At 55.7% G+C, this 26,789-nt stretch overlaps 1 protein-coding gene across 4 annotated transcripts; it reads right to left on the bottom strand.

The window, feature by feature from the left end:
• Positions 1–61: 61 nt before the first annotated feature.
• Positions 62–26,789, bottom strand: PLCG1 (phospholipase C gamma 1). Of its 4 annotated transcripts, none has more exons than XM_085520250.1 (32): positions 26,513–26,789; positions 17,026–17,178; positions 16,365–16,458; positions 16,057–16,104; positions 14,094–14,178; positions 13,689–13,772; positions 13,467–13,489; positions 12,828–12,900; positions 12,053–12,154; positions 11,389–11,507; positions 10,918–11,003; positions 10,717–10,837; positions 10,160–10,328; positions 9,410–9,532; positions 8,474–8,575; positions 8,095–8,282; positions 7,754–7,954; positions 7,445–7,564; positions 6,861–7,041; positions 6,504–6,581; positions 5,699–5,802; positions 5,380–5,476; positions 5,231–5,303; positions 4,899–5,056; positions 4,381–4,477; positions 3,808–4,032; positions 3,189–3,337; positions 2,010–2,124; positions 1,613–1,774; positions 1,415–1,503; positions 819–1,006; positions 62–485 (listed from the first exon to the last, which is right to left on the bottom strand). In XM_085520250.1, exons 1-32 carry the CDS (start codon positions 26,700–26,702, stop codon positions 443–445), a joined length of 3,840 nt encoding a protein of 1,279 aa, XP_085376376.1. In that variant the 5' UTR covers positions 26,703–26,789; the 3' UTR covers positions 62–442. The 4 variants fall into 4 exon arrangements, with proteins under 4 accessions (XP_085376376.1, XP_085376377.1, XP_015736934.2 ...); XM_085520251.1 differs by having other exon boundaries at positions 819–1,003; XM_015881448.3 differs by having other exon boundaries at positions 5,231–5,300.

The following is a 26,789-nucleotide window of genomic DNA, read 5'->3' as shown; positions in this document are numbered from 1 at the left end:
GCTCCTGCTCACTCCTTCCAGCAAGGAAAAAGGCGAGGGCAGCAAAATGAGACAGCATGCATGTAATACTGACACGTTTATTGGAGTTTAAGCTACAAGTGGGGCCTGCAGCCCCCAGCCCAGTGCACACCAATACAGCACAGGGGTTGCGGGTCGTATGTGCAGAGGTTTTGTCTCTCACCCCAGCAGCTGTTGGGCTGTGCACATCCCTGCACGTCATTAAGGGTTTGTCGGTGAAGGTGGGGGTGGGTGTCTGGGTGGTTTTTTTGGTTGTTTATTATTATTTTTTTCCCAATTTTTTTTTAGTTCTCCGCTCACACACACTTCAGCGGAGAAACTGGAAAAGCTGCCTGAAAGTAGGCCATAGCAGTGCCGTTTCAATAGAAACCAGTTCGCAGCGTGCCGTGAGATCCACAGGCACGGGAGGTGCTTCCAGCCAGCCCTACAGCCGGTTGTCCCCGTTGACTCTGGTCCTTCGCAGCACCCTATGGGGACAACAGAGGGGATGCAGTGTTAGAGCAGTGCTTCCAGATCCTGTGCTGCATCCCACCACTCTGAGATTTCTATTTCCAGCTCCTACGCCCATGCCTGAATAGCACAGAGGCATGGAGGGATGGAAGAGCTCTCAGCTCCCCCCATGCATCCCACACTATGCATCTCATCGCCCCCCCACCCCAACCAGTGACCCCCCCCCCAAGCCTTACCCTCACTTCCCAGCTTAATTTAGGGCTTCCAGAAAGCAGACAAGGCTACGACTCAGCTCTATCAGGATGCTGCATTTCACAGCCTGCCCCCCAAGGACCCTCCCCAGTGCCCACCTTCGCTCCCGGCTCTCGAAGTGCTCCGCCAGCTGCTCCTGTGACACTCGGAAGTCTTCAAATGGCTGCTGGTACCGCACCTCGAAGGAGCCCTCCCTGGCTCTGCTGGCCAGCAGCTGGCTGGCCATGTCCCCACCTCGCTCCCGCAGCACGGAGCCACCAAAGAGGCTGATGTCACCATTCTCCTGCTTGGGTCAGAGCAAAGAGCAAAGAAGGGGTTGGGATGGTGCAGTGCTATACACAGGGCAGCCCTGGGCCATACAGCTAATCTATGGTGTCCCAGGCTTCCAGGTACTGGAAGCTCCATCATGGGATCCCACCAAAATGGACTCATAGGTTGGAAAACACCCCTGAGATCACTAAGTCCAACCACCAACTGGACCTCCCTGCTTCTAAGCCACATCTATTGCCACAGCTGCACCCCCTGAACTATCTGCAGGGACACACCACCCAGGGCAACCCATTCCAGTGCATGATTTTAGGTGAAGAAATCAAAGAATCTCCTTCTGCATGGCCCTGAGCCCTGGGGACTGGATGGGAGCAGGAGCCAGGACAGCACAGCTGTGCACTGGAGGATGGGTACAGCAATGCCTCACCTTGCTGGGGAAGATGTCAATCTTGACGAGCAGGGAAGCCAGCTCCAGGTTCTCACTGTAGTTGTTCTTCAGGGGTACGGCTCGGAACCCTGCGGCACACACAGCCCCACGCTATTTGCAGCACAGCTCCTTGGCTGCCCCATGCTCAGCAAATGGATGAGCACCAACACGGCACACACAGCAGCTCTGAGCCCTTACCGGTCTTCAAGCCTTTCACCAGGAAAGTCGCCTGTGCCAGGAAGTTCTCATCACTGAACATGTCCTCCTCATACACCACGAAGCGGAGGAAGGCGAACTCGGGGTTGCTGACCTGGAAGTGGAACTGCTTTGGGCTCCAGAGGGGGTTCAGGCCGTTGTCCGCTGTGCACAGAACACTGCAGTGAGAGGGCAGCCCCAGCACTGCTTTGCTCCTTCCACCCTTAAAGGTGAAAGCAGAGCCCCCAGCCCCATCTCCTCCCTTTGGTGTGAGGGTGTCTGAGCACCATGGCCAGCCCTCCCCACTCTGCTGCCAAGCCCCTGCTAGCACTGCAGCCAGCACAAAGGCTGCATCTGGGGGAAACCAACCCACCCGTGCCACCTCTCCTTCCACACTCACCCACAATCTCTGTTTTCTGCTTTGCGTTGTCGTACTCTGCCCCAGACACCTCCACCTCCACAAAGGGACAAACGATTCCTCTGCCATTTTTGGGGAGGTGCCGGGCCCCCAGGACCTGGGGAACAGAGACTGAGTGAAGGGTGGGAGCCAAGGAAAAGACTTGTTTGCATACACAACTTGCTGTCTGAGTAACTCCCCCTGGGCTGCACTAAGCAGAGGCAGGAGAGATGCTGACACCTGGAGGGAAGCAGCTCTCAGATGTAGAACTGCATATCACCAGTTTGTAGTTTAGCCTGAAGCCAGCAGCTCAGCTGCCCGCAGTCCTGCTGCAGCTGCACAGCCCAGCTGTGACCATGGCATCACTCCCCTAAGCTGGACCTTGGCACTGGGCACCCATGGCTTCATCAGAACTTCTCGCTCCCATCACTTTGGCTGGAGGAAGCTGTTCCTCCCCTCTGCCTGCAGCAGTGGGTGCTCAGCACAGAGGACAACCTGCTTCCTCAGCACAGCTCCCCGCTCCTCCTGCCAAGAGCCATATGTCACTGGAGCAGGGGAAGGAGGCTCTGCCAGCACCGCATCACATGCTTTGAGTCATGCTGTGCTCCAGGCAGCTTCTCCATCCATGAAAGCTGGTGTTGGCTGGGGATAGCAGGCAACTTTGAGCTCATCTCTTCAAGGAGACGGCTGTGGCATGGGGTCCCTTGATGCCTGGAGGCTGCAGCTTCACCCCGAGATGCAGGAAGAGTTTGAGGGGCAGCACTTTGGTAAATGGAAGTCACAGAGAAATGGTGTTAGGGATTTCTAGGGAGTTATCATATGGATGATGCCAATGCCATGCCCCCCCCCCACCCCAAGCAGAGTAGTGACTCTCTTGGGTGCCCCAGCCTTGGCCAACATCTGCCATCTAACCGTATATGAGTAGGAATGGGGCTGAAAGGCCCTCCCTGAGGGGGCTGAGCACACAGCAAGGCAGCCACCTGGAGCCCTTACCAGCACAGGAGACAAGGCATGGCTGTGTCACTGCCCTGGTAGGGATGTGGCACAGCACAGTGCATGATTGCCACCTACTGGCACTGGGATCCTGGGCATGGAGGTAGTGGGGTGCAGTGCAGCACCCACAGGCTCAGGGTGTCCCACTGCAGAGCAGCAGCCATGGGCTGGCTTCAGGCTGGAACTCACCTCGATGGAGATGGAAAGCGGCTCGACACCTCGCAGTGTGCTCTTGTCAAAGGGGTCAAAGATGTCATCCCGCATGTTGGCCGGCTGCAGGACGTACCCACACTGCCCGCTGGACAGGAACAGAGCCTGGTTCATCTGCATGGGTTTGTCTGGGGAGCACAGGGAGGGAGGGAGTGGGTGGAGGAGGCCATGGGATCACAGAATGCCTTGAGCTGGAAGGGCCTTCCATGTTCACCTAGGTCCTAGGCCCTTTCCATCTGTGTTCTTTGTGCCTTGCATGAGGCTCAAGCCCCCAGACACCTTGTGCAGCATGGCCTTGCTCAGCGCAGGCACACATCACATGCTTTCTGCCCAGGGAACCTGTGCTCCACAAGTCATCCGCTTCTCCCCCTCCCCCCCCTTCTTTCAGCTTATCAAACCAACCTGCAAGATGCCTCAACTCACAAAAGCAATGGAAAACCCAGCAGAAAGAAATATAAAAGTCATTTTTTCCTAGTGAGTCCGTGATCAGGCTCCCAACAGGACCTGGCACACAGAGAGGGGGCTGCAGGACCCTCCTCACCCCTATATTTGCCACAGGGTGCTTGTGAGGACCCCCTCCCCTGCCCACTGCTCTTACCAGGGGTCTGGAAGTTGAGGGCCACCAGCTGGCTGCCACAGATCCACATGGGCAGGGGGTCGTAGTTGGAGGAGTCGAGGCGCTGGCCCTTGGGGTAGATACGGGAGAGCTGCAGGCGGTTGTACTGCAGGAACTTCTTGCCTTTGATCTTGTTGACGTACTTCTCTGCCTTGGTCTCAGGGAACGAGGACATGTCTCGGTAACAGGCCCTCTCCGTGCCGATCTCTGGGAGGAGGCAGAACACAGTGTAAGTCAGGAGCAGTGATGGAAAGCAGTCACTACAGAGTGATCCAGCTCCTGGACAGAAGCACATTCCTGTTCCAGGCACCTCCATCCACCCACCAGGCCCGTCTCAGTGCTGGGTCAGACACTACCAGGCACATGTAGCCCCTCCTCTGCCCTGAAAAGCATTTGATGGGTGATAAACACTGAATGTTCCCCTGCCCCCCTCCCTGGGGCTGCTTTGGATGGTGCCACATCTCAGCAGCAGTGCAATGGGAACCTCTATCTACAGCAGGGTCTGTACCACCACAGTGGCCACCTGTGCTGGCCACGGGCCCAGCAGTTGCTCACTCTCTTCATCGAAGGGCACAGGTCGGCAATAGACCACTAGCTCTGAAAGCTCCAAGGCGATCTTCTTCCTCCTCTCCATCATCTTCCCTTCAGAGAGCTGCCAGGAGGAGAACACACAGGTCTCACAAAATCATAAAGGTTGGAAAAGACCTATAAGGTCATTAAGTTCAACCCCACCCCACCCCCCCACACCCAATGACCACTTCCCTCAGTGCCACATCCCCATGGTTCTAAAGTACCTCCAGAGATGGTGACCCCACCACGTCCCTGGGCAGCTCTGCCACTGAATCAATACTTTCAGAGAAGAAATTTTTCCTAATATTGAACCTGGCACAATTTAAGACCTTTACATCCTTATCAGGGCAGCAATGTGTGCCAATCCAGCTCACCAGCCACAGTCAGCTCTGCATGGAGGTGCTGGCAGCCACCTCACTGCCATCCCCACCAACCAGACCTCTCCTTGTGCAACCTGGGAATCCTTGAGTTTGGCTCCACTGTTAAGGGTTCTCCAGACTCACCCGTGCGTCAGCGGTCTGGGCCGCTTCCCGGATCTTCTTCACCCAGTCCAGCAAGTCTTCATGTGTATCAGCCGCCACATCAAGGGACAAGCGTGACACTGAGGCCATGCTAATGGAGAAGACGAACAGGCGGTTGTTCTTTCCCTCGGGGCGGATGGCTGCGTGGGAGAGGGAGCAGATGAATGGTCATGAGCAGAATGGTCACACCACAGGGGGAGGGGGCAGGCACTGAGGGACCCCCATGACCAGCCCAAGTCTGGGAACTAAGAGGAACCAGATGATCTCCAGAGGTCCCCTCTGAGCCCTGTGATGCTGTGGCTCCCAGCGCTCACCGATCTGGCAAGACGGCACATCCAGGACACCTCCCAGCAGGTCTCCCAGGGGGCTGTTCTCATCCAGCTGCTGCTGGGAGCAAAGCACAGCATTGTCACACCAGGCACCATGTGCACAAGCTGCTTCCCACCACCTGCCCCCAGCTCACCTCCCGCTCTGCCTCCAGGCTGCTGGGGCTGCTGATCTCTTCTACGTAGTTGGAAGGGAACCACAGCTGCTTCTTGCCACCGTAATCTCCCCTCCACCTGGGGGAGAGGGAAGGAAACACATCAGTGCCCAATGGGGGACCCCAGGTGATGCAGACTCAGCATCCCAGGTGACAGGTGGATGCTTCACTTGATCCAGAGGTCAGGAGATCTGGGGCTGCACAGCTTGTGGGTAATACCCACCCCAAAGGGGGCACACAAGGTGATGCCGTGCTTTGAACGCATTCTCTAGGGAAAAAAGGAGGGTCAGAACTGACTCACCAGCCTCCTTCCTGCTTCTCCACATTCTGGATGATGGCGTTTTTGGTGAAGGTGAGCTCATCCTCCCTCTGTGCCTTGTAGTCAAACAGAGCTTTGACTGCACACTGCATAGAGGAGAGGGGGGTTCAGTGGGGCTGGGCACAGCACAGGGACAAGGAGGTCACCTCCCATGATGTGGGGGTATGAGGTGCAAAATAACAAAGCTTTTAGGAAACAGATGCTTGCTGAATGCTCAGGCTGAACCCTACAAAGGGCTGGGGGAGCTGAGGCAAGCGCTGCAGGCTGACTGGATCAAGAGGAAAATTCAGAGCTGGAGGCTCAGTGTCCAGCCTGAGCCACAGAAGATGAAGGCTGCAGCACCAGGAAGGTCTCAGAAAGAAACCGTTGTACCATTAATTTCTCCAGGAAGCTGCAGACCAGGGCAGGCACAGTGCCACCAAGCTTGGCATGGAAAAGCATATGGAAAAACTCTGAATCATCAAGATATTCTGATTTTTAACCAAATAACAAACCCAGACTGGTCTAGATACTCAGCCTAGCATGGCTGAGCTGGAAAGAAATCCAGTCTTCATCTTCCACGGAGTTCCAGTAAGAACATTTGTTTGGAGATGAAACTCGTCAGCTTTGAGAGAAGAGCAGATGGCAGCAGGAGGCATTGGGTCTTATCTACCCTATGGAAGGTCCTCCCTCATCCTCACCGACCCCTGCAGAGCCCAGGAGATGGGGTGGGGGGCTGAAGGGAGTGGGGAGGGGCTGTGGGGAGCAGCCAGTCCTGCAGCTTACAACACAATGCAGTGGGACATACCTTGAAGGTCGGCATGGGGTTGGCCTCCACGTAGAAGCCAGGATGGCGTCCCTCATAGAGCGCTCCATAGTCTGGCTCCTGTGAAAACAAAGGGGCCAGCAATGAGAGCTGCAGCTTGGTAGAACAATGGGCCCTGCCTGGGGAGAGGGGGAAAACACCCCAGGGAGGGCACACTGCACTGCCATGATACTGTATGGAGCAAACATGCATGGCCCGCACTCCCTGGAGCTTTGCTCAAGCAACAGCTAGCAGTGGGGCAATGAGAGATGGGTACACTATGCTGCTCAAGGCATCAGCTCACGAGCCACCCATCCAGCACCCCATGGCTTAGCCCCTCTGAAAGCTGCACACACTCACCGCTGTTCCGATCTTCTCCAGCGTCTCCTCATTGATGGGGTACCTCAGCTTCATCTTGCGGTACAGCGGGTGCTTCTCATAGTAGCTGATCAAGTCCACTAGGCTCTCGAACTCAGAGTTGCCCAGCAGCACGGTCTGGCCCTCCTGCTGTACACGGCAGTGCTTGATCTTCCCTTCCGCCCTGGCATGTGGGGAGGGAGAGGGGCCACTTGGCATGTGGCCGAGGGTCTGACCCGAAATTAAGGCACCCAGGCTGGCTGCTGTGTCCAGCCATCTCCTAGTACACGTGTGTCACCACAGGGGTGTATCTGCATGCCATGAACAACTAGCACTGAGGCAGACATGCCCCACAGCATGCAGGGCAATGGGGACAAGCAATCGAGTATACTGGGCAGGGAGAGAGGTAGAAAATGGCACAGCTAAGGAGCAGCAGGGTCCTTGAAGGGCCACATGAGGCTAAACGCTCCAGCAGCAACGTGCCACAACCCCCAGGTCACAGCACCTCTCGGCCCCATCGCTCTGCTCCTTCCTCCCCAGCATCCCCCCACCCTGTGCCCGTCCCACCGTGCTCCACTGGGACGCACCTGAAGGAGATGGCATAGGAGCTGGGCTCGCTCCTCTTGCGCACCAGGAAGGCTCCGTCCCGTGGCACCCGCATCAGCATGTGCTCAGCTTGGGCGCGGGTGAGGTTGGCGTGGTACCACCTTTAGGAGAGACACACAGATGGGCATCATTCTCCACGCAGCCACTGCAGCTCACCCAACACAGCACCACTGTGACCCCATAGGGAACCAGTGGGGACCACCATGCCCCAGTAGGGACTGAAGAGAGAGCTGGGACAGCTTCCTATGGGGTCCAACTGCCACAGCACAGCTCATCATGGCCACACTTACTCTTTGCTTTCATGGGCGTTGGTTTGAGGCACCGGCTCCGTCAGCCTCATCTCAAACTCATTGCACCTCAGTGGCACCTCCTGGTAGTGGGTGATGAGGTCGTAGAGGCTGTCAAACACCAGGTTGTCTGTCAGGAAGAACTTGGGGCTGCCGGCGTCCTGCCGCGAGTGGATGCGGCAGTGCTGCACCTTCCCATTGCGCCTGCAGGATGATACAGAGGGGCTATTTGTGGGGAGATGGCACCTCCCAGACACAGTGCAGGGAGCTGCAGTGCTCTGCCCCACTGCACAATGCTGCAGCGATGCAGTGCTGCATGGAGCAGCAGCAGGCAGAGCCCTCACCAGAAGGACAGGGTGTAGTCCCCAACGAAGGTCTCGCTCTCCCTGACGAGGAAGGAGCCATCAGGGGCCCCTGTCTCGATGCAGTACTCAGTGAGCAGCCGCTCAGCAATGTGCCGCCCATCGCGCCCTGCTCCCAGCTTCCCGTGGAACCACTTCTCTGTGGAGTGCAGCTCGGTGCTGTTGCTCACCTAGGAGGGGACAGACATGGGTTGGGGTCACTGCAGGGGGTGCTGAGGATGCTGGGCTCAGGGGGTGTTCACCGGGACCTCCTGAAGCGCCTCCCACAGCATCTCCCACTGAAGCTGGCAATAGAGGTTCTCATCCCTTGGGCAATGAGACCCTATCTCAAGGGAACAGCTTACCACAAGGCAGCCCTCACCTCCTTCTGCTCCTCCTCATCTTCATTTCCCTGGTCACTGGTTGTCTCCCCTGAGTAATAGATCTTGCTGCTGGTCAGGACAAAGTAATGTGGGTTCCACTCCTGCAAGGAAACACAGGCCAGGTGAGGGCCCCCCTCAGGCAGCACCCATTGCTGGGACCTTCTCTCCCTGACGAACACAAGCAGTGAAGGATGATCTGTTTGTGCAGGAGAGGCAATGGCAGCACTGATTTCAGTGGGAGCTTCCACGGCACCTCCATGATCCAAAGCATGGATTCATCTGTGGCACAAACAAACCTGCACGTGGTAGATCTGACACACAAACTGACTGCAGATCAAGGCACCCTGGTACGAGTTAAAAGATGATCGAAAGAAGAGCAAAGCAATGCAAAAAGAAAACGATTGGCATGGATCTGGCAGAGGGGTGATCAGAGATGAGCTAACAGAGATACGGCCACGAGGTCACTGCAGTTTTCCAAAATCCTGGTCCTTTTGTAGGGGTTTTTGATGAGATCCTCATCAACACAAAGCAGCTGAAGAAGCAGACTATAGACAAGCAAGGGCACACGCTGGGAGCGTTGCAAAACAGGATGAGAGCATCCTCAGCTGCAGTAAGTGGTCACACATTGACAGGAAGCAGCCAGGCCTGGAAACTGAGACTGGCCCCAGCAGCCAGCAGGAGCAGCCAGCAGTTAAAGGCACTACAGAGCAGTGCAAAGGCTACAGCGCAGCAGCTCCCTCTACCTCAGCGTTCTGCCTCTAGCAAGGCCCAGCAGGAAATGCCTAGGGCAGAGCACAGGAGACAGCCAGCACAAAGAGACCTGGTGCTCAGCTGCCCAAGCAGCAGTATGGCCACAGCCCCCCTGCAGTGTTTGCACGGTGTGGAGGCATTTGCAGAGCCAGGGTTAATGCATGGGACAAGGAGGTGACACTTACGTGATTGATGGGGTCTTCCAAATAGAGGATCCCGTTCTTGATGGAGTTGCTGATGTCGTTCTCTGAATACATAACAGAAGTGGGCAGCTCCTCGTAAGCACTGCCCTCTGCCAGCTTTTTGTGCTGTGGGACAGGAGAGCGGGTTAGGCACCCAACAGCAGCATGGGTTTCATGCTAAACAGCCTTAAACCTCAAGGTTTAAGAGAGTTCCTCCTGCCTGCAGGGACCAGCATCCAACCCACGCCACTGAGATAATCATCGGATGGCACTGACATCCCACCACCCTTCCTCCCCAGATTTCTGCAGCAGAAACACCAGCACCCTCCCAAGAAAGGCAACATTCAGCTACTAAGCAAACTGCCCAGCAGCTCCCCTGAAGCAAGAGAAGCCCTCCCCTTGTCTCCAGCTGCAGGTCTGCTCTTCTACCCCTTGCACCACTGGCCAAGCAGAAGGCATTCCCTTGTGGCTGCGATGTGCACCCCCACACTGAGGAATACAGACAGTGAAGAAGTAAGTAACCAGTGTGGGAGAATGGAGCTACGGATGAGGCCTGGAGCCAAACTGCCCCAAAACTCTGAGGAATTCCTATTTGCATTCAGATCCAACCCTTTCTTACAAGGTAAAATTAACCAGGGACATTAACACAGCCACAGCAAACCCCATCCAAAGGCAGTCTGTTCCCCGGGGTCCCTGATCTCAATGTGCCCCCAGTCTCTCCATTTAGCAGTGCTGCTAGGGAAGGGAGCTCACCTTGATAAGAATCTTCCTCTTGAGTTGGTTTGGAGAGGGAAGCCCGTCAGCTGAAATATCTACAGGTTTGGTCAATAGCATGTCCCCAAAGACCTTCTTGAAATTCTGAGCCATGTTCCTCTGCTGAGCAATGCTGCAGTGGTCCTCGATGGACAGAATGACAGGGAAACTGCGGGGAGGAAAGAGCTGTCAGAACCAGAGTGGTGTTTGGAAGGGGAACTCCATTCAAAACCTGACTCCTGGGCCCTCTGAGAGCAGTCTGCCCCAGCACCCATCTGTGCTGCAGCTGTGCTGTCTTGAGCCTTCAATGGAACCATTCTACAGCGGTGTCCCTGCCATTGCTGGCACTGAGCAAGCACGAACCATCCCACTGCTGAGACCTGCTCAGGGCCTCTCTTCCTACCACACTTCTCTGGATGAAATCTCCCCTTGGCTGGGACCACACCAGCATGTTTTCTTCCCTGTTGTGCCACAGTAAAAGTGGGCATCACCTTGTGGCAGCCAGGTCCTGCCCACTCACTGCCTCTCCTGGAAGTCCCGGTGCCCGCTGTACTCACTCAGAGGTGACAAAGGCGTGCTCCTTGATGGTGACCAAGACATCAGAGAACTTGATCTTGGTGGTTAAGGTGTGCCCATGGTAGATGACTGGCATACCATCGGGACCATCCCAGCAATCCACTGAAAGAGACCCAAGAGGGAAGGTGAGTCCCAAATCCATCACGACGCTGACAAAGCTGCTGGCTGTGCTGGGTACTCACGTTCAATACAGCGGCACCCCATGCGCAGGCAGCGGGCGTACGCCTCCAGCGAGGACTCACTGGAGAACTGATCCCCCGTCAGGTACCTTGAGGTGAGAGAACGTGTCAGCCAGAGCAGCAGGACAGGGATGTGTGCTGAGACACAGCAGCACCGTGCAGCACCATCCCTACTGTGAGGGCTGCAGGCACAGCTCAAGCTGGCTCCTGAGACGAGCCCTGAAGAGTCCTTGCACTTCAGCTAACGTGCTGCCTTGGTTGGACAGAGCACACACAGCACGTGTGCCCCCTGGCAAAGGATGCGAGCTGCTCCAACCAGCAGAGAAGCAAATGGACAGTTTCACCCTGCCTGGCTTTTAGCACATCTATTCTTAAAGGCAGGGGAAGGCCCCGCAGCACCACGTTTGTCTGCTGCTGGGTCCTAAGTCCCTCAGCACAGGGTACAGGGAGCCGCCCCCTCCCCAGGGTCCTTACGTGTTGTGTGAGGAGGAGATCCAGTAATGGGACAGGGGGTTGTTCATGTTCTCGGGACACACCATGTCCAGCTGCGAGTTCCAGATGCTGTTCTCTTTGGAAAACAGGAAGGTGAGAAACTGCTCAGGAAGAAACAGAAGTGTGTTACTGGTGGGGAAGGTCTGGGTGCCGTGGTTCAGTTTCACATGTGCCCAGAGCATGTGAATGAACTCAACATAAGCTGATGCACATTGCATCCTGCAGTGAGAGTGCCAGCCAAGATACAAGGACCTAACCAAACCCTGCCCAGGGCAACCCAGAGGGCACACAGCTCCCTGCCCACCATGCTCAAGCAGCCACAGCTCTGGGCATTAGCACTTATCCCCGTGCCCTGCCAAGTAAATGCATATAAACCCTCCAGCTGACCCAGCTGCAGATAAATAAACAGCTCTGCCTTTCATTTTGCACATGGATCGAGGGACTCTTGGATGGGACTTGGGCCAGAGTGCCAGTGACATGGAGATGGTTTTATTGCTTCCAGAATGGCTGGTCACCTATTTCCTTGCTTTGAAAAGAAAGACACGTGCTGCAAAGGGACACTCAGCCCTCTTTTACCTCTTACTCCCACCTCCCACAAGGGATGTCCCACCCCACTGCAGACACAGTGGTATTGGAGGTGCCTCACCTCATCCAGGGAGAAATAAGGCTCGTCGATCTCTCTCAAAGGGTCTCTCAGGAAGTTGAACATGAATTCCTGTACCTGCAGGCTGTCTGCAGCCCAGAGCTCCTGCAAATCCCCAAAGAGACATAAACAAGAGAGCATTTGGGGAAGAGTTATTCAAAACCGCAGGCAGCTCATCCAGCAAGAAGCTTTAACCACCACTGCCTGGGAATTCAGCTATTAGCAAGAATACCAGACAGACAGCAGCAATCCCAGCCATTTCTAAGTAGTCCTCATTTTCTCAGCATCGTGCATTTTCTCTCTGAGAGCTCCTCTGCACGTATCTGCCTTCCCAGCTCCCCCTGCAGCAGAAGCCAGCGCGGCTTCCTTTTGTCTCCCTCTCCCTGGCTGCCTTTCATGAGGTCACGCAAATGGCTGCTGCTTAATTTTCTACTCCAAGCAGCTGCAGATGGGGAGAAGGGTGCAAAGCAGGAGACCTCGAGCTCTCACATGGAGCTTGGCATTGCAAGAGTGTATAGAAAGAGTCTGCATGCTCTGCAAATACACTGAGCGCATCCAAGCATGGGTCAGAATACGCACGCTGTGCTGCTGCTTGTCAGAGGAAGATGGCTTTTAACAGCACAGGCAACAAGCAGATCAATCAGCTGCTGTTCAGGGGGGACCACCGGCCTTCTGTGCCATCAGCCAAGAGCACAGAGGGTGTGTGGAGCTCCAGCCCTGGGAGAAGTGCAGACCCACAGCCCCCTGCCCATTGCCCCACAGCTGGTGCTGAGCTCACCCTCTGGTACTCGAGCAGGAACTTCTGGAACTCCATCAGCGACACCCTGAAGTGCTCAGACCTTTCTCCACTCCTGAGAGCACAGAGAGAGAAACTTCAGTCACTGCTGCACTTTCTGCTGCGAGCATCGTGAAAAAGGCCACCTGTGGGCCATAAGGCACCAGCAAGTGACAGCAGGGCAGGATGCACAGAGCAAGCAGCAAGGGATGGCAGAGGGTGCAGGATGGAAGGGGGGGGGGAACATTTGCAACTATCTTAGCAGACATCCAGAAGTACTGAGCTGTAATGGCCATGCCTGGGATTAAGACAAGAAAGCAGAAATGGAGCTGGCAGTGCTGACTGCCCTGGGCAGAGGGACGAACCTGACCAACTCTTTTGTATGTGATTATAGGAAAAAGGAGAGGGAACCACGGGAAGTTACCTGGGCAAGTCAACACATTTTTAGCTTCCATGTCTACATCAAAGCTTTCTTTTTTAATCACAATAGCTGATCTGAGCTGGATCTCACTGGGATGTCTGGGAGGAAGAGCCCTGATGACCCAAGCTGAGTGTCTACAGCAAAGATGCTGCAGGCGTCCAATAACAGCACAGAGCAAAAGGAAGCAGCCCCTCCTCCTGCCAACAAAAAGAGGTACTCACCTATCTAGGAATGGAACATCCATCTGCAAAAAAAAGAAGCATTAGGAGCATTAGGACTGTGCTCAGGTGAGAGCAATAACTGATTTACTCCCTGCCCCAGAGGTAGGAAATGGGAGCCATTAGCCAAAGGAGGCAAGGTTAAAAAGGCAATTAAGAGGGGATGCCCAGTAACAAATATAGTCTCTGCTTCCTCTTTTCTGCCCTGGAGAATTGAGCTCTTACCGTTTTCTGGGCACTGAACATCAGGCTACGATAGAGCTGTGCAAACTGCCCGTATGTGATATCCCCATTCCTCTGCTCCATGTCCTACAGCCAAAAAGAAGAAAAAACAACACCAGAGGTGATGCAGGGGCCATAAGTGAGAGGTCTGCAACCCTGCGGCCAGGGGTTGGAGGAGGAGGAGGAGGGAAGGGCCTAAACTTGGATGTCTCCATTGGGGCCAATGGGACCACAAGAGCACCCAGCCACTAAGCCCCCACTGTGTGCTTCCCAAGCTCACCCACACAAAAACAGGAACCCCACAAAGAAGGGGTGGGAGCCTCAGCACCACCAGGTTTCACTCCAAGAAAGGACACCCTGTGCTGAGGGTCCCCAGTGAGGAGGGAGAGCAACGGGGCCACAGCTCACCGTCAGGCGTTCCCGCAGGAACCTCATGTTGGGCACACGGTAGTTGACCTGGGACAGCATGTTCTTCAGGTCCTTGGCAGAGATCCTGGGGTGGGACAGAGGGGAAACACGTTCAGGAGCTGTGAGAGTGAGGGGTCTCACCCTGGGACTGAGGCGATGCACGCACGCAGCGGCACCAGCTGTTAAAGAGTTGGATGATCTCAGATAAACAGTTTGGTGCTATTTTGAGTCTGGAAAGCAAAACAAATAAATTAATAAACCAACCAACTTCTCCTAGGGAAGTTTTTTAAGGCCTCATCACAGCTAAGCCAGATCCAGCCCCCTCCAAGGGCATGACAACATTCCCTGCTCCTGGTGCTGTAACTCTGCTCCATGGGCAGCTTTCCTGGCCAGAGGTGAAACCGCCTCCTCTGGAGCTAGGAAAAAACCCAGCACCCTGTTATCCTCCTCTTTCCACCTAACTTCCCTTGGAAAAACAAACAGCTGGCAGCCAGCGCCAATCCACAACGTCTGTGCTGCCAGGGAACAGGGCAGGATGGGCCCTGCTGGGTGAGCACAGCACTTCCAACACTGCTGGAACCCCACGGGGGTCTGCATTGGGCAGTGGGTCCTCAGCCTCCCCATATCTGCCTGGTGTGCAGAGCGCAACTTCTTGATCCGTATTCAAAGCCAGCTCCCAGGCCCAGAAGCAAAAGCCAAAAGCCCAGAGACAACACAGAGACTTCAGCCAAGAGCCTGTATGGGCCCTGTAACTGCTGGCTCTGCTTTATGGAGAACACGTGGGTGCCTGTAGAACAGGGAGGCCTGAGTCTTTCTGCATTCCCCCTCTATCCTACAGCATTTCTGTTCCGCTCCCTGCTCAGCCTGGGCTGGAACACTTCCTGCTTTGCATGTAACTCACTTCCCCTGACTGACAGGTAAAGAACATTCAGCATATTCCCGACTTAATTCTAACACAAAGATGGTCTGACAAAAACAGGGAGAGATGCAGGAGCGCAGCTTTCACCCCGCTGACCACACCTCAGGGAGAGCAAGCTGCACGTTCATCCCCTCTGTCCTGGGGCCATCTCAGCAGTGTCACCATGTAACTGGATGAGAAAAAGGTCCAATATTTTCCATCTCTCCTGCACTCACGCTCCAAACCCCCACACAGCTGCTCCCACATGCGTTCTCCATCATCAAATTAAAGGAGCTTTCAAACAAAAGGCTCAGTGATGCACGTGGCTGCAGGACGGCTCTGCTCCAGGGCTCTGCCACCTTCCCCATGCCCCATCACTGCATGCAAACCTCAGCCTTGATTTAAAAGCTGTGTGGCATATGCAGAGCAGCTGCAGCAGATTAAAGGTCATTTACTCCTCCTCTGCAACATCCCAAGGCTCCAAACTACTCCATGACACAAAGCCTTGTAAAGCAATGCCAGGAAGGGCCGGGCGAGTTGCTGGTTCCAAATTCCTGCTCGTGGCAGTGCACATCACCCCCAGGTTTGCTCTGAGCATGGCTCCCAGCCACTGATCCCTCTGTAAGCAGCAGGAGGCAGGCAGCCCCTCAATGACACAGAAATGAGATCCCACTTTTGGCCAAGTCAGCTCTTTGTAATGGCTATCCAGGAAAGAAGGGGCTCAAATCTGGAAAGGTTCAGGCTGTATTCCACCCTATCAGCCCCCCCCTGGGCTGCCCTCAGCAGGGGGAGGTGGGAGAGGGAGGGTGCCCTGAGACCCAGGGGGAATTAATAGCTAAAAATATCCTCTGCTTTGGGATTTCAGCCAGGCAAAGCACTGACAGTTCTTTGCAGTCTGCCCCTCTGTTGATGCTGGTTGGGGTGACAGGGTCTTAAAGGTCTTCCTGAATGTGAGTGGCTGGGAAATAGGGTTCTGTTCAACACTGGGATTCAGGCACAGAGGACATAAGCCTTGCTCCTGGGAACACGTGTGTCTGTGCAGCTGGTGCTTGCTCCCCTTCATACCTGTCCTCCCGGTTGCGGTCCAGTGAGTAGAACTGCTTCCGGAGCCACCTGGAAGGAAAGGAACACAGATGGTATCTGGCCACGGATGCTGTGACATGGCAGTCAATGGGACACGCTCACACAGACAGGACATGGGGTCACCATGGCTCAGAGGGGGAGGAGATGTCACTGCACAGCCCACCCCAGCACTGAGTACACTCATCACCACGTGCTGCTGTACAGCCCAGCACGGTGCTCCGGGGGGTGGCAGCACAACAGGTGATGGAGAGGGAAAATGACACAAGCCCAGGACAGGGCTGAGCTCCCACCTTTCAATCTGCAGAGGGGTGGCAGCCCTCAGAGTATCTGCCACCAGCCAGTTCAGTCCCTTGATCCACATGTTGACCTCATCCTCGGATGTGGCTGCAGAAAGAAGAGAAGAAATGAGAGAAAAGGACACAGAAGCCTGTCACCAACCTCCCGAGGATGTCCCCAGTGCCTCGAATCCCTTCCTTCTTCATTCACCCTGTTTGGACATTTCCCTCCCATGTGTTAGCAAGGTGCAACACTGGGAGCTCTGAGTGCAGCCTAAGCCAATGGACAGGATGTTTAGGAAAGCTGAGAGCAATGCATGGAGTCACCCCGTGCCACCAGCCGGCACTGTTCTCCCACTCTGAGCTGCAAAGCAGGAACCAGTGAGCTCTGAGCACTCGGTGTGTGGCTGGTGGCACTCAGCTGACGTGTGATGTGCCCAGCTGAGATAAAGCACTGCTTCAAGAGCTCTGAAATAAGGGGTCCTGTTACCCAACTTCTGGCTTTACCAGATCAGCTACTGACTTAAGCAGTGCCTGTTATGGAGCTGCTGCCACCTGCCTCCAAAGCCATGCCCTATGCATGGCAACAAGAGCACCTGGCCAGGATATGTCCCAATACCCCTCAAAAGGATGTCTGAGAAATGTGGGGTCTGTGGGGCTGCCCCCCACCCTTTACCTTGCAAGCTGAGGGTCTTCAGCCTGAACTCAGTGCCATAGAGGACCACGAAGCAGTGGGACTGGTCCGGTCGGAAGCATGGATCCTCCTGGTACCGGTCAAAATCACGTGAATTCTTTCCAGGACGAATCTCTTTGATTTCACGAATATCCACTAAGAGACAACGTGGGGGAAAAAAACCACAGGGGATATCAGCAAAGAGCTCGAAATCACTGAGACGATGAAGGTCTGTGGTTCCTTACGGGAGAAGGAAGGGCAGTGCAGCGCTCACACAGCCACCGCAGCATGGGGGAGCTGCAGCATGGCAGGATGCAATGTGCCAGGATGCAACGCATGGGAGAGAAGAGGGAGCTGGAGAGATGCTGGAGAGGGCGGCCACAGCGTCCTCCCCAGAGGACATTCTGGGAAAGGACATTCATTACCATCAGACAGAACACAACAGCAGCAACAGCAGCAACAAAAAAACCCCAACAAACCCAACAAACCCAAACCCGAGAATCTTTGCTTCCTGGAAAAAATAGTTTCTGAAACACCCGAGGGAATCAAATAACAACATTTCTGAGTCACGTTTTCAAGGCAGACGATGCTTCTGAGCAATGTGGGATGGTGATTACTGCAAACCTGGAGTCTAATTCATCCCAATTAAACTCCACTTACCGCAGTCACTGCGCACCGATTTGCTTCTTGCTTCCATTTGCTGCAGTTTGAGAGCAGACACAAGTGTGAGCTGCCCAGCAGCCTGCAGAGGCTGACAGCACTGGGTTGGGTTGTGAGATGCTCGTTCCTAGCAAACCCAATAGCAGGCTGGGATGCAGCCTGGTGCTTGTAACAAACCATGCATAGGGAGCATAGGATGGCCTGGCACAGCCATATCCTGCCTGGTGCTGCAGTAGCTCAAAGCTCAGCAGCCAAGGCCACACGCAGACCCAGCTCCCCAGGTGTAGAGACAGCTGAACCAGCTCCCTAAAGCAGCAGATGCCTTTGTAAGGCACCACCTACCCCTTGGATACCAGTGGCCAGGAGGTTCATCGCGTCCCATTGTCATCTGTCTGTGTGTCACATCCTTAGTGACATGGCATGTCATCTAAAGTAAAAACGCATCACAGCTGTGGTCTTTGTGTCCGTGATGTGCACAGCAAAGGCTATTCCTGTCCTAGGACCTGACAAAAGCAGTGGGAACGAATGGATTTCATGGCACTTTACCAGGCAATAAAGTACTTGCTGCAAAGCATCCCTGTGGGGTAGAGGAGGCTGAGCTATCCTTGCAAACTGCATCCCCAAAGTGCACACCAGGGAGAGCCCCCAGAGCAAGAGGGGTGCCCGGCAAAGGAACGTGGTGCAGGGAGCAGCTCATGGCTGCTGCTATGAGCACCCTGCACACCGAGCTGTTAACAAGCTCCGGCCCACGCCTGCCTGCAGCTGCTTGCTCATCTCTCATCCTCCCAAACATACCCATGTGCACTGGGCGCATGAGGGTTTGGTTTCTGCCCTCAGCCTCCCCAGCCCCCTCACACTGTGGAAGGAAATGAGCTCTCAGCAGGAAGCACTGTGAGCACAGATGCCACCGTCGCAACCATGCAGCACTGCAATACTGCATCCCTATAGCATCCCATGTTCCCATCGGGCAGCAAAGCCCCAGCAGCAGCACAGGACCTGCATGCAGCCTGCAGGGGAGCAGCAGGAGGGTAACTCTGGCTCTGTTACAGCACCAAACCCTACTTTTCTCCTGCATCAAAACTGAGTAGTATCCGTCTACTTATCCCAGTAAAAAAACCAGAGAGAAATGTCTTCCCTGCAACACAGTTTCTCCCAAACACAACCTATGTGACAACTTCTGGTCTTCCCACAGCTCCCAGGGAAGGTCTGAAAGCACACCAGGTGAGGAAGGTGGACAAAAAGACCCAACTCACAGATGCGTGCAGGTAGAAAAGAGAGCGATCTGTTACGTAGCACCACAGGGAATAACACAGCAGTGGAACACAAGAAGTGGAGACCAACATCTTATATCCTATCTCAAAGAAGGCAGTAACCTTGACACAGCAGAAGCCTATTTCAGAGGGAAGAGCCATCTCTCATCAGGATAGATTTTCACAGTGACAATAGCTCATCCTCTCAGCCCTGCACACTTTCCTCAATAGATGAGACTAAATGGGATACTGCGATGGTAATTAACTGCCTGTGCACAGAGATGTGGTGCCGGGTTTCTGCTCCTTCTCCCTGGCCACACACACAGCCATCAGCACTCAGGTTTCTGAATTCCACTGCTCTCATTGCTGTGATGTGCAGGCACCTCTCCTCCCTTAGGAAAGCACACAGGTTAAGCTCTTTTTCCTTGCAGCCTTGGCTCGGTTGTGCCATTGCCATGGCTCGCTCTGGCAAGCTGCTCCATCTCACTCACTACCCACAGCAGCAAACTGCAACCTTTGCTCTCAGCTGCTGCATTTTGCTATGAGGTGATGTCTGTGTTAGCTGAACAGCAGAGGCAGCTGCATCCACAGCGAGTGCCTTGGCAGGGAAGATGCTCAAAACAGATCAATGGGCTGGAGGCAGCAGGGAGCTCCTGGTTTAGCCAGGATGGATGGGAGAGGCCTGATCCTGACTGACCACCAGCAGTGGGATGGGACTGAGTGCTCTGCTCTATGGGAGCCCCAGTATACCCAGATACAACCACAGGAGCTCCGTGGGCACAGAGCTTCCTGCCTCGCCTCAAGCTGCTGTTGCACCCCTGAATCACGTGTCCTACAGCTTCTAAGCTCCAGCTCCTCCCTGATCCCCAGAAATCATCAGCAAGGGCAGATGGGCAGGAGATGAGGTGATTCACAGCTCCGCATCCTTACAATCTGGAGCAGAGAGGTGAAGGCTCTGCCCAAACACTGCCCTGCTCCTACAGGGCAGCCCCTGCCTCACTGTTCCACCAGCCCTGGCCTCGTGTGGGTGACCTTCAAGATCTCACAAGCATCCTCCCAATACCAAGAACAGGCTGGGGGCTGACGGCCGCCTATCCTGCATCATCAGCACATCTCTCCAGATTACCCTCAAATGCAAGAAAGCACACGTTAAAAAAAACCCAAAGCTGGTCCCCCAAGTGAGCAAAGCAGGATGCTGCTATCTCACCATCTCTGCCCACAGCCCAGCAAGCAGCAGGCACGTGAAGGCTGCCAGTTTCCACCGTGTGGCCTCAGCCTCCAAGGCCAAAACTTCATACTTGGCTGCTGCCTCCCCCCAGCACCACCACCCTTAAAGCAATGCATCCCCTCTGCAGACCAAACACGGCCCTGGGCCGCCCTTCAGTCACCAGCCCGGCCTGTTTGAGAGGCAAAAGCTTCCAGTGACTCAAATGGAAAGAGGAAGGTCTGCAGCAGTGCTGCTGGATGGATGGCGGGATGCGGATGGCTCTATGAGCCACCCCAAGGTGACCTTCTGCACGGCGTGGAGGACTTTGTTCCCTCAGCCCTGCCTCGGCTAGAAGCACCATGGCCTCAAGAGAATGCAGTAAAAGGGTGGGAGGATGGGGAGCTCCTGCAGCCCGCCTCCCTCCTTCCCTCCTGAGAGGACATGCAGCGGTAACCAGATCTGAAAGGTACTGCAGAGGACACGGGCGGATCGATGGAGGCATCTGACACAGCAAGAAGCAGAGGAGAGCTGCCAGGCCAGGCTCCCGCAAATGAACACAGCAGGCAGCAGCTCTCTCCTTGTGCCTAGAGGGATGCTGAGACACACAGGTGCCCTCCCAACCATGGTCCTTAGGACCATCTGAGAAGGGATGGGACCAAGAGCAGGGAACAAGGGCAGGCACCACACTGCCCTCAGAGAGGGGTCAGCCAGCACAGCAGACAGCGTGCCATCCATGGGAAGCCATGGTGGGGGTGGGCCTGGGGAGCAACATGGGGACTTCTGCATTCCTGAATTGAGCCCAGGGAGCCATGGCTACCAAGAAGTTGTGCTTGGGATGAGGATATAAGGAGGGCACAGAGGTGAGGAATGAAAACCAGAGGCCAGAAAAGACCCGTCGTGCTCACAGCAAATGCCAGCGGTACTCAGATGCTGTGACTCAGTTTTCACCCATCCCACCCCGTCGACGCAGTTGAACTTCCGTGACAGTAATTTACCAGCAAAGATGACTGCTACCCAGAACTGCCAGCGAGCACCAAGGAGATGCCTTATTCCTGTCTTCATGAGCACCCGCGTTCCTCATTGCCAGGATAGAGTTGAGAAGAAGAGTGCAGAGATCCCACCTGCTGCACAGCCACCCACCACAGCAGCATCCTGCCCTGGTACAGCAGCATGCAGCTGAGGAGCTCCAAGCACTGAGCAGGCAGCAGCTAAGTTCAGGTGAAAGATGCAGGAGCTCTTGGCAATGGCCTTCACGTCATTGCATCTGCACTGAGCTACTGCTTGGCTTCGTCTTAACAGCCTCACCTGGGACTTACTTGGTCCCCAGCACTGGAGATGACCTGCTCCAAGGCTCATACTTGGCGTGCCAAGGCTCTTGCTCTTGTCTCTCAGTGCTTTCCCTGACCACGCTCCAGCAAGCAGCAAGGCCTCTCCAACAGGCTGTCATAAGGCATTAAAATGACTGATGAGACACTGAAGAGGAATGAAAATAAGAAGAAAAACCACTTTCTGATGTTTCCCTGAGAACCAAGCTACATCTCAGCCAGAAAAACCAGAGGTGGATGGAGGAAGCCTGCAGGATGGCAGCTGGCCCCAGTAAGAGAGCAGATACCCCCCCCTTGGCTATCTGCTGCTGATCTGATACGGGCCAGGCTATCAGCAGCTTGTGCTGAGAGAGATCACGCTGTCAGTCAGTGACTGAGCGCTGGGCAAACAAACACAGCCACCCCCACCCCTCTGCCAGCTGGAAGGCAGATTTATGGGGTGCAGATGCACGGGGTGGGTGCTGAGGGGGGTGAAAGTCCCCTGGGATACCCTGCACTCTTACAGTCCCACATCTCCACCCAGTTCATCCCAGGGGCTGATGCCCAGCTGGGTGGCTCTGGGCAGCAGCTGGGGCTGGGAGAGCAATGAAGTCAGGAGACTGTAGCTGGAAAGCAGAGGGTATAAAACAAGAAGTGACCCAGAGAAGCAATCAAATAACCCGCATCATCTTCACAATTCTCCGCCAATACAGCAACAGTGTGACCCTGCAGACGGGGCTGGGAGGAGGAGGGACATCAGGCACAGCCGGGAGAGATGGCTTTTAATCAGCACGTTACCCAGCTCTTCTTGGAGCAAGTAAACAGGAAAAAGCCTCTCGAGCAGCTGCTCTACCCAGCGGCCCCGCGGGGAGCAGCCTGCCTTGATGTCTCTCCAGCGCCCTTGCACTTGTGAAGTCTTCTCAGGGACAGGGAACGCAGGGATAGCACTCATCACAACAAGGATAGCACTCATCATGGCATGGAGAGCTGACCTGCCGGCATCATGCCATCCAAAACCAAACAGGATGCTGCTGCTCTGGGCTGGGAGAATCCCACACGGAGATGCAGGCCCATACCTGGCAGGTATGTCCTCACATTGAGCAGGGTCAGCAGGCAGAGCCCACAGATGTGGTGAGGGAAGATGAGGGACCATGGTTTCAAGCCCGGTCTGATGTGACCATAGCGCTGATGGATGCTTGCCCCGCTGCTCCTCAAGGCTGCGTGCAGTGAGCTCAGCTCAGCACATCCCACGTGCGGGAGCTCACTGCTGGATTACGACCTTTGTCTGGGTAATCTTTAGAAAAACAATGTGGGTTGGTTTGCCTGCAGAACGCCAGGCACAGCACCGGGCACTGCATTAGCAACAAGAGAAGGGATTATTGACTGAGATCTCAGAACCACAAGGTTTTGTAAATAGAAGGTCCAAGCTGCAGGGGGAAGCGGGAGAAAGGTCCATTTGTGGGTCTGGGTGGTTTTATGTGGCTTTCCAGCCAGCTGAACCCAGAATCCGCAGCTCCAAATGGAGCTGAACAGCCACCCGACCACACACTCAGCATGAAAAAGCAATGTAACAACCCTGGTTTTGGTGAGGCTTTGCAGAGTGCAGGCTGTGCAGGCTGTCAGCTTTGCAAAGCTCCTGCCAGCCTCCATTTGGTGCTCCATCATCCTCCTTGCTTTCTGGGGACAGAAATGACTTTACCCCCACAGCAACACGATGTGCTGGGTGAAGCAATGAGCAGCTGTGAGCCCAGCACTGCTCTGACCCCACACATGTGAGATATTCAGGTGATCCCACAAGTGATACCAGGATGAGACCCAGCAGCAGATGCGGAAACGAGCCAGCAGCCTCCCAGCAAAGCTTGCTCAGAGCTAACAGGTCTGTGAGCCTGCAGGCAGTGAGTGATTCTCCTGGTATCACCTCAGTTCTGTTACACACACAAACCTTCCTCTGGCTCACACAGCTTTCACCCTATGCTGGGCAGGAGCCCTTATCCTGCTCTGTCACAGCATCCCCACGCTGTCAGCTCTCCAAACTCAACAGGCCAAGAGGTACGAGTGGATGTAACTTTCTGAAAGCACTCTGAGCACCCTCCAAGAGCATCCTCCCCGTCATGCCCAGCTCTACCTCCTGCTTCACTCCAGGTCTCACTGCCCGTAGCAGCCCAGGAGCAGATATTGGCACACACAGCCCCTGCCTGGGCTCACAGGGAAGCCCTGAACTACAGACCCTCCTCTCCTGCTCCTGTTGAGGCCTTCTCAGCAGGGAGATGCTTATGGCTGCACTCGAGGAAGCAAAGTCCATCCCATGGACGATCCTGATGGGCCACGTCCTCACTCTGCGTCCTCATCACAGCACAGCAGCATCGCTTCAGTCCCCTCCCATGGGACACAGAGCTCTCTGGAGGAGCAGATCTCGGCCCAAGAGCAGCGCCTGCATTCCCAGGGCTGCTGAACACCAAGGAAGGCTGTGCCCTTTCCTTCAGGGCAGCAACCACGTGCAGACCTGGCCTCCATCTGCAATCTGCCAGATAGGCAGCAGGCCGCCCTCCTGCTCTCCTGGAGCCATAGGACACCGATGGCCATCGCTGGTGGCCGCACGCTGCGCCCTGATAAGATAACGGGGCCGAGCGGGCGCTGTGCTGGCACTGATAGCAGCGACCACCCCACGGTGCACACAGCAGTGCAAAGGGCAGCAGAGGTCAGCAGCAGGGGGGGGCTGCTCTGCTAATGGGGCGCACACATTCCCAGTCCTGATGGGAATCCAGGGCTTTCTCGAGGTGTTTACCCCCTTCCTCCCCTCCTTTCTCTCTCTCCTATAAAACAAACATCTGCTCCAAATTTGCAGCTCGTGCTCTGAGCAAACTCTCCGAGTTTTCAGACTCGGTTCAAGGAAAACAGATCAATTAGGAGCCAGCCCGCAACCCCCCCAGGATGCAGAGTTATGAAGGCAGGACCTTCTTACATTAAAAAAGAATTACATAACACAGGAAGTAGGGGGGAAAAAAAAGTGCATAAAAGACAAAAGGCTCCGGGGATCAGCTGTGCTGAGCTTTGGGTGATTAACTAAAGGAACAGAAAATGATCAGAGCTCTTCCCACCGAAGCAGCCCGGCCCTCAGCGGGGTTATTAGCAAGAAGGCGATGCGCTGATAATGGGAGCTGGCTGAAAACATTGGGCGTAGAGACAAATATTGATGGAGAAATGGCTCCGTGTGTGTGTGTGTGTGTGTGTGTGCACAGATTGTGCTTTTTGTACACGATGTTGGGTTTGGAAAGGCACAGAGATGGAGCTCACAGCTTTCCAAGCGAGATGCTCCCCCCAGTCTGACCCAACCCCAGAGCAGCCCAACGAGGAGCAGAGATGGGCCCATGCACACAGAGGAGGTTCTTCATCCCGGCCCAGCTGGCAGTGCCGCTGCTGAGTCAGAGCTGCTGCTGCTGGGAGGGCAGGGGACCCGCTGGCAGTGAGTGCTGCCCATCACACAAGGTCACTCTTTATGTGACACAAGGCTCTACACAAGGGTCACCCAGCCAGGTCCCCCCTCCTCCTGGCACCAAGGTATCGCACTGACATCCCAACCATGGTCATGATAACAGTGACCTGCCTGAGCCTCTGTGTGTGTACTGAGCACCAGCACTGATGCTGCCCATCCCAACATCCCTCCAACCCAACCTCACTGCTGCTATGGCAGGATGTCCTGCACACAGAGCTTTGCTGCTGCACCGAACACTCACGGAGATGAAACTCTCCCACACAGGGATGTGACCCAAGTCTGAGAGCTCTGTGTTACCTGTACATGCTCCCTCACTCTGAAGGGATCAGGCTGAAGGATCATTAAGGTTTGAAAAGACCACTAAGATCCCCAGCCCGTCCCACCGTGCTCACTGAGGGCTCCATCCATGCTGTGCCATGAGCACAGAACTGCTGGTCCCAGCAGCAGAGTGCACTGCATGGGAGGGAACCTCGGCTTGGAGTTCAACAACCCCCATTTTTCTTTAGCTCAAAGCCTATGGATCTTTACAGTTATGCTTATTTGATCATCTCTGTCCCTGGGATGAACCCTTTGCTTTTTTCTGCCCCGCTCCTGGCTGCTGGCACAGCAGCAGAACCCCACAACCACATCAACGGCACAGCTGATGTTTGGGGGATGGATGGATCCCTTGGAAGGCACAGCCCCAGCCCCACAGAGACTCATGAGGGTCTGTCCGTGGGGAGGAGGGAGCCTGAAAGCTCCGTGGGGTGATGGGAGAGATGTTGTATCGCACCATCCCTATATGGGGCGGCCAGTGGGGAAACACAGCGCTGGGGATGGGGACTGAGAGCACAGAGCAGGACAGCAGCACCGGGAAGTTTCCCAGCTCTGGGCCTTCCCCCGCCCCTTCCCACCTCTCCCTGTGGTCTCCCACAGCTCTGACAAATCTCTGCCCCCGCAAAGCACCGTGTGCGGGAAAGAGCCGCCGCCAACCGCGTCCCACTGCAACCCTGCAACCCTACAACCCTGTAACCCTACAACCCTGCAACCCTACAACTCTGCCGGGGGCTGCAGCGAACCCGGCGGTGCCGAACCCAGCGGTTCCCCATCCTCGGCCGCGCTCGGCCCCGGTTTACGCTCCTTCCATCCCATCCATCTGTTGCGCTCGGTCGCAGCACACAGGACGCTCGTGCAGCCCCTTTCGGCGCCGAATCCCGCACGGAGCCGGGACGGATCCGAACCGAACCACACGGTGCGGGGGGGCTCGGGCTGCCCCAAAGGGGGGGTGGGGGCACCGAAACCGGACACCGTCACGTGCGGCCACGGGATGCGCACGGAGCTGCCCGGGGGATGGTCGGGGGGCGGAGGGTGCGGGGCTCCTTTTGTCTTTCTCCCCCCCAACCCCCTGTTCGCTTTCCCTCCCCTCCCCGCCGAGCCGGGGGTGGGTGAGTGGGGGCGGGAGGGTGTGGGGAGGTTCCCACCGCCCCCAGCCCGCAGGAAGCAGGAACACCTCGTCCTGCTTTTCCTGCCCGGTGCCGCGTTCCCAGGGCGGGGAGGCGCTGCTTGGAGCTGGGGGGTGGTCTCGGTTCTCACTCACCGGCTCCCTCGGTCTTGTCGGAGCCGCGGCTCCAGGTGACCTGCCGCGTTTCCAGCTTCACCTGGAAAGTTTTCCTCTCGGGCCGCTGCGACTTTTTGGAGTAGAAGAGGGTCATGACGGTGCCCACCTCCAGGCTGCGGCACAGATGAGCCGCCTCCGCCTCGCTGGGCGCCCCCGACCCCGCCGCCATCAGCGCCCGCCGCCCGCACCGCGCTGCAACGCGAACAAAGGGGAGCGGAGCGCCCGCAGCGCCGCCACCGCGCCCCGACCCGCGGCC

This window comes from Coturnix japonica, chromosome 19 (assembly GCF_054131305.1).
Source record: "Coturnix japonica strain WE chromosome 19, WE-NBRP24, whole genome shotgun sequence".
NCBI classification, from domain to species: domain Eukaryota; kingdom Metazoa; phylum Chordata; class Aves; order Galliformes; family Phasianidae; genus Coturnix; species Coturnix japonica.
Note: the sequence above shows the minus strand (reverse complement) of the source record. Positions and strands in the feature narration are given on the sequence as shown.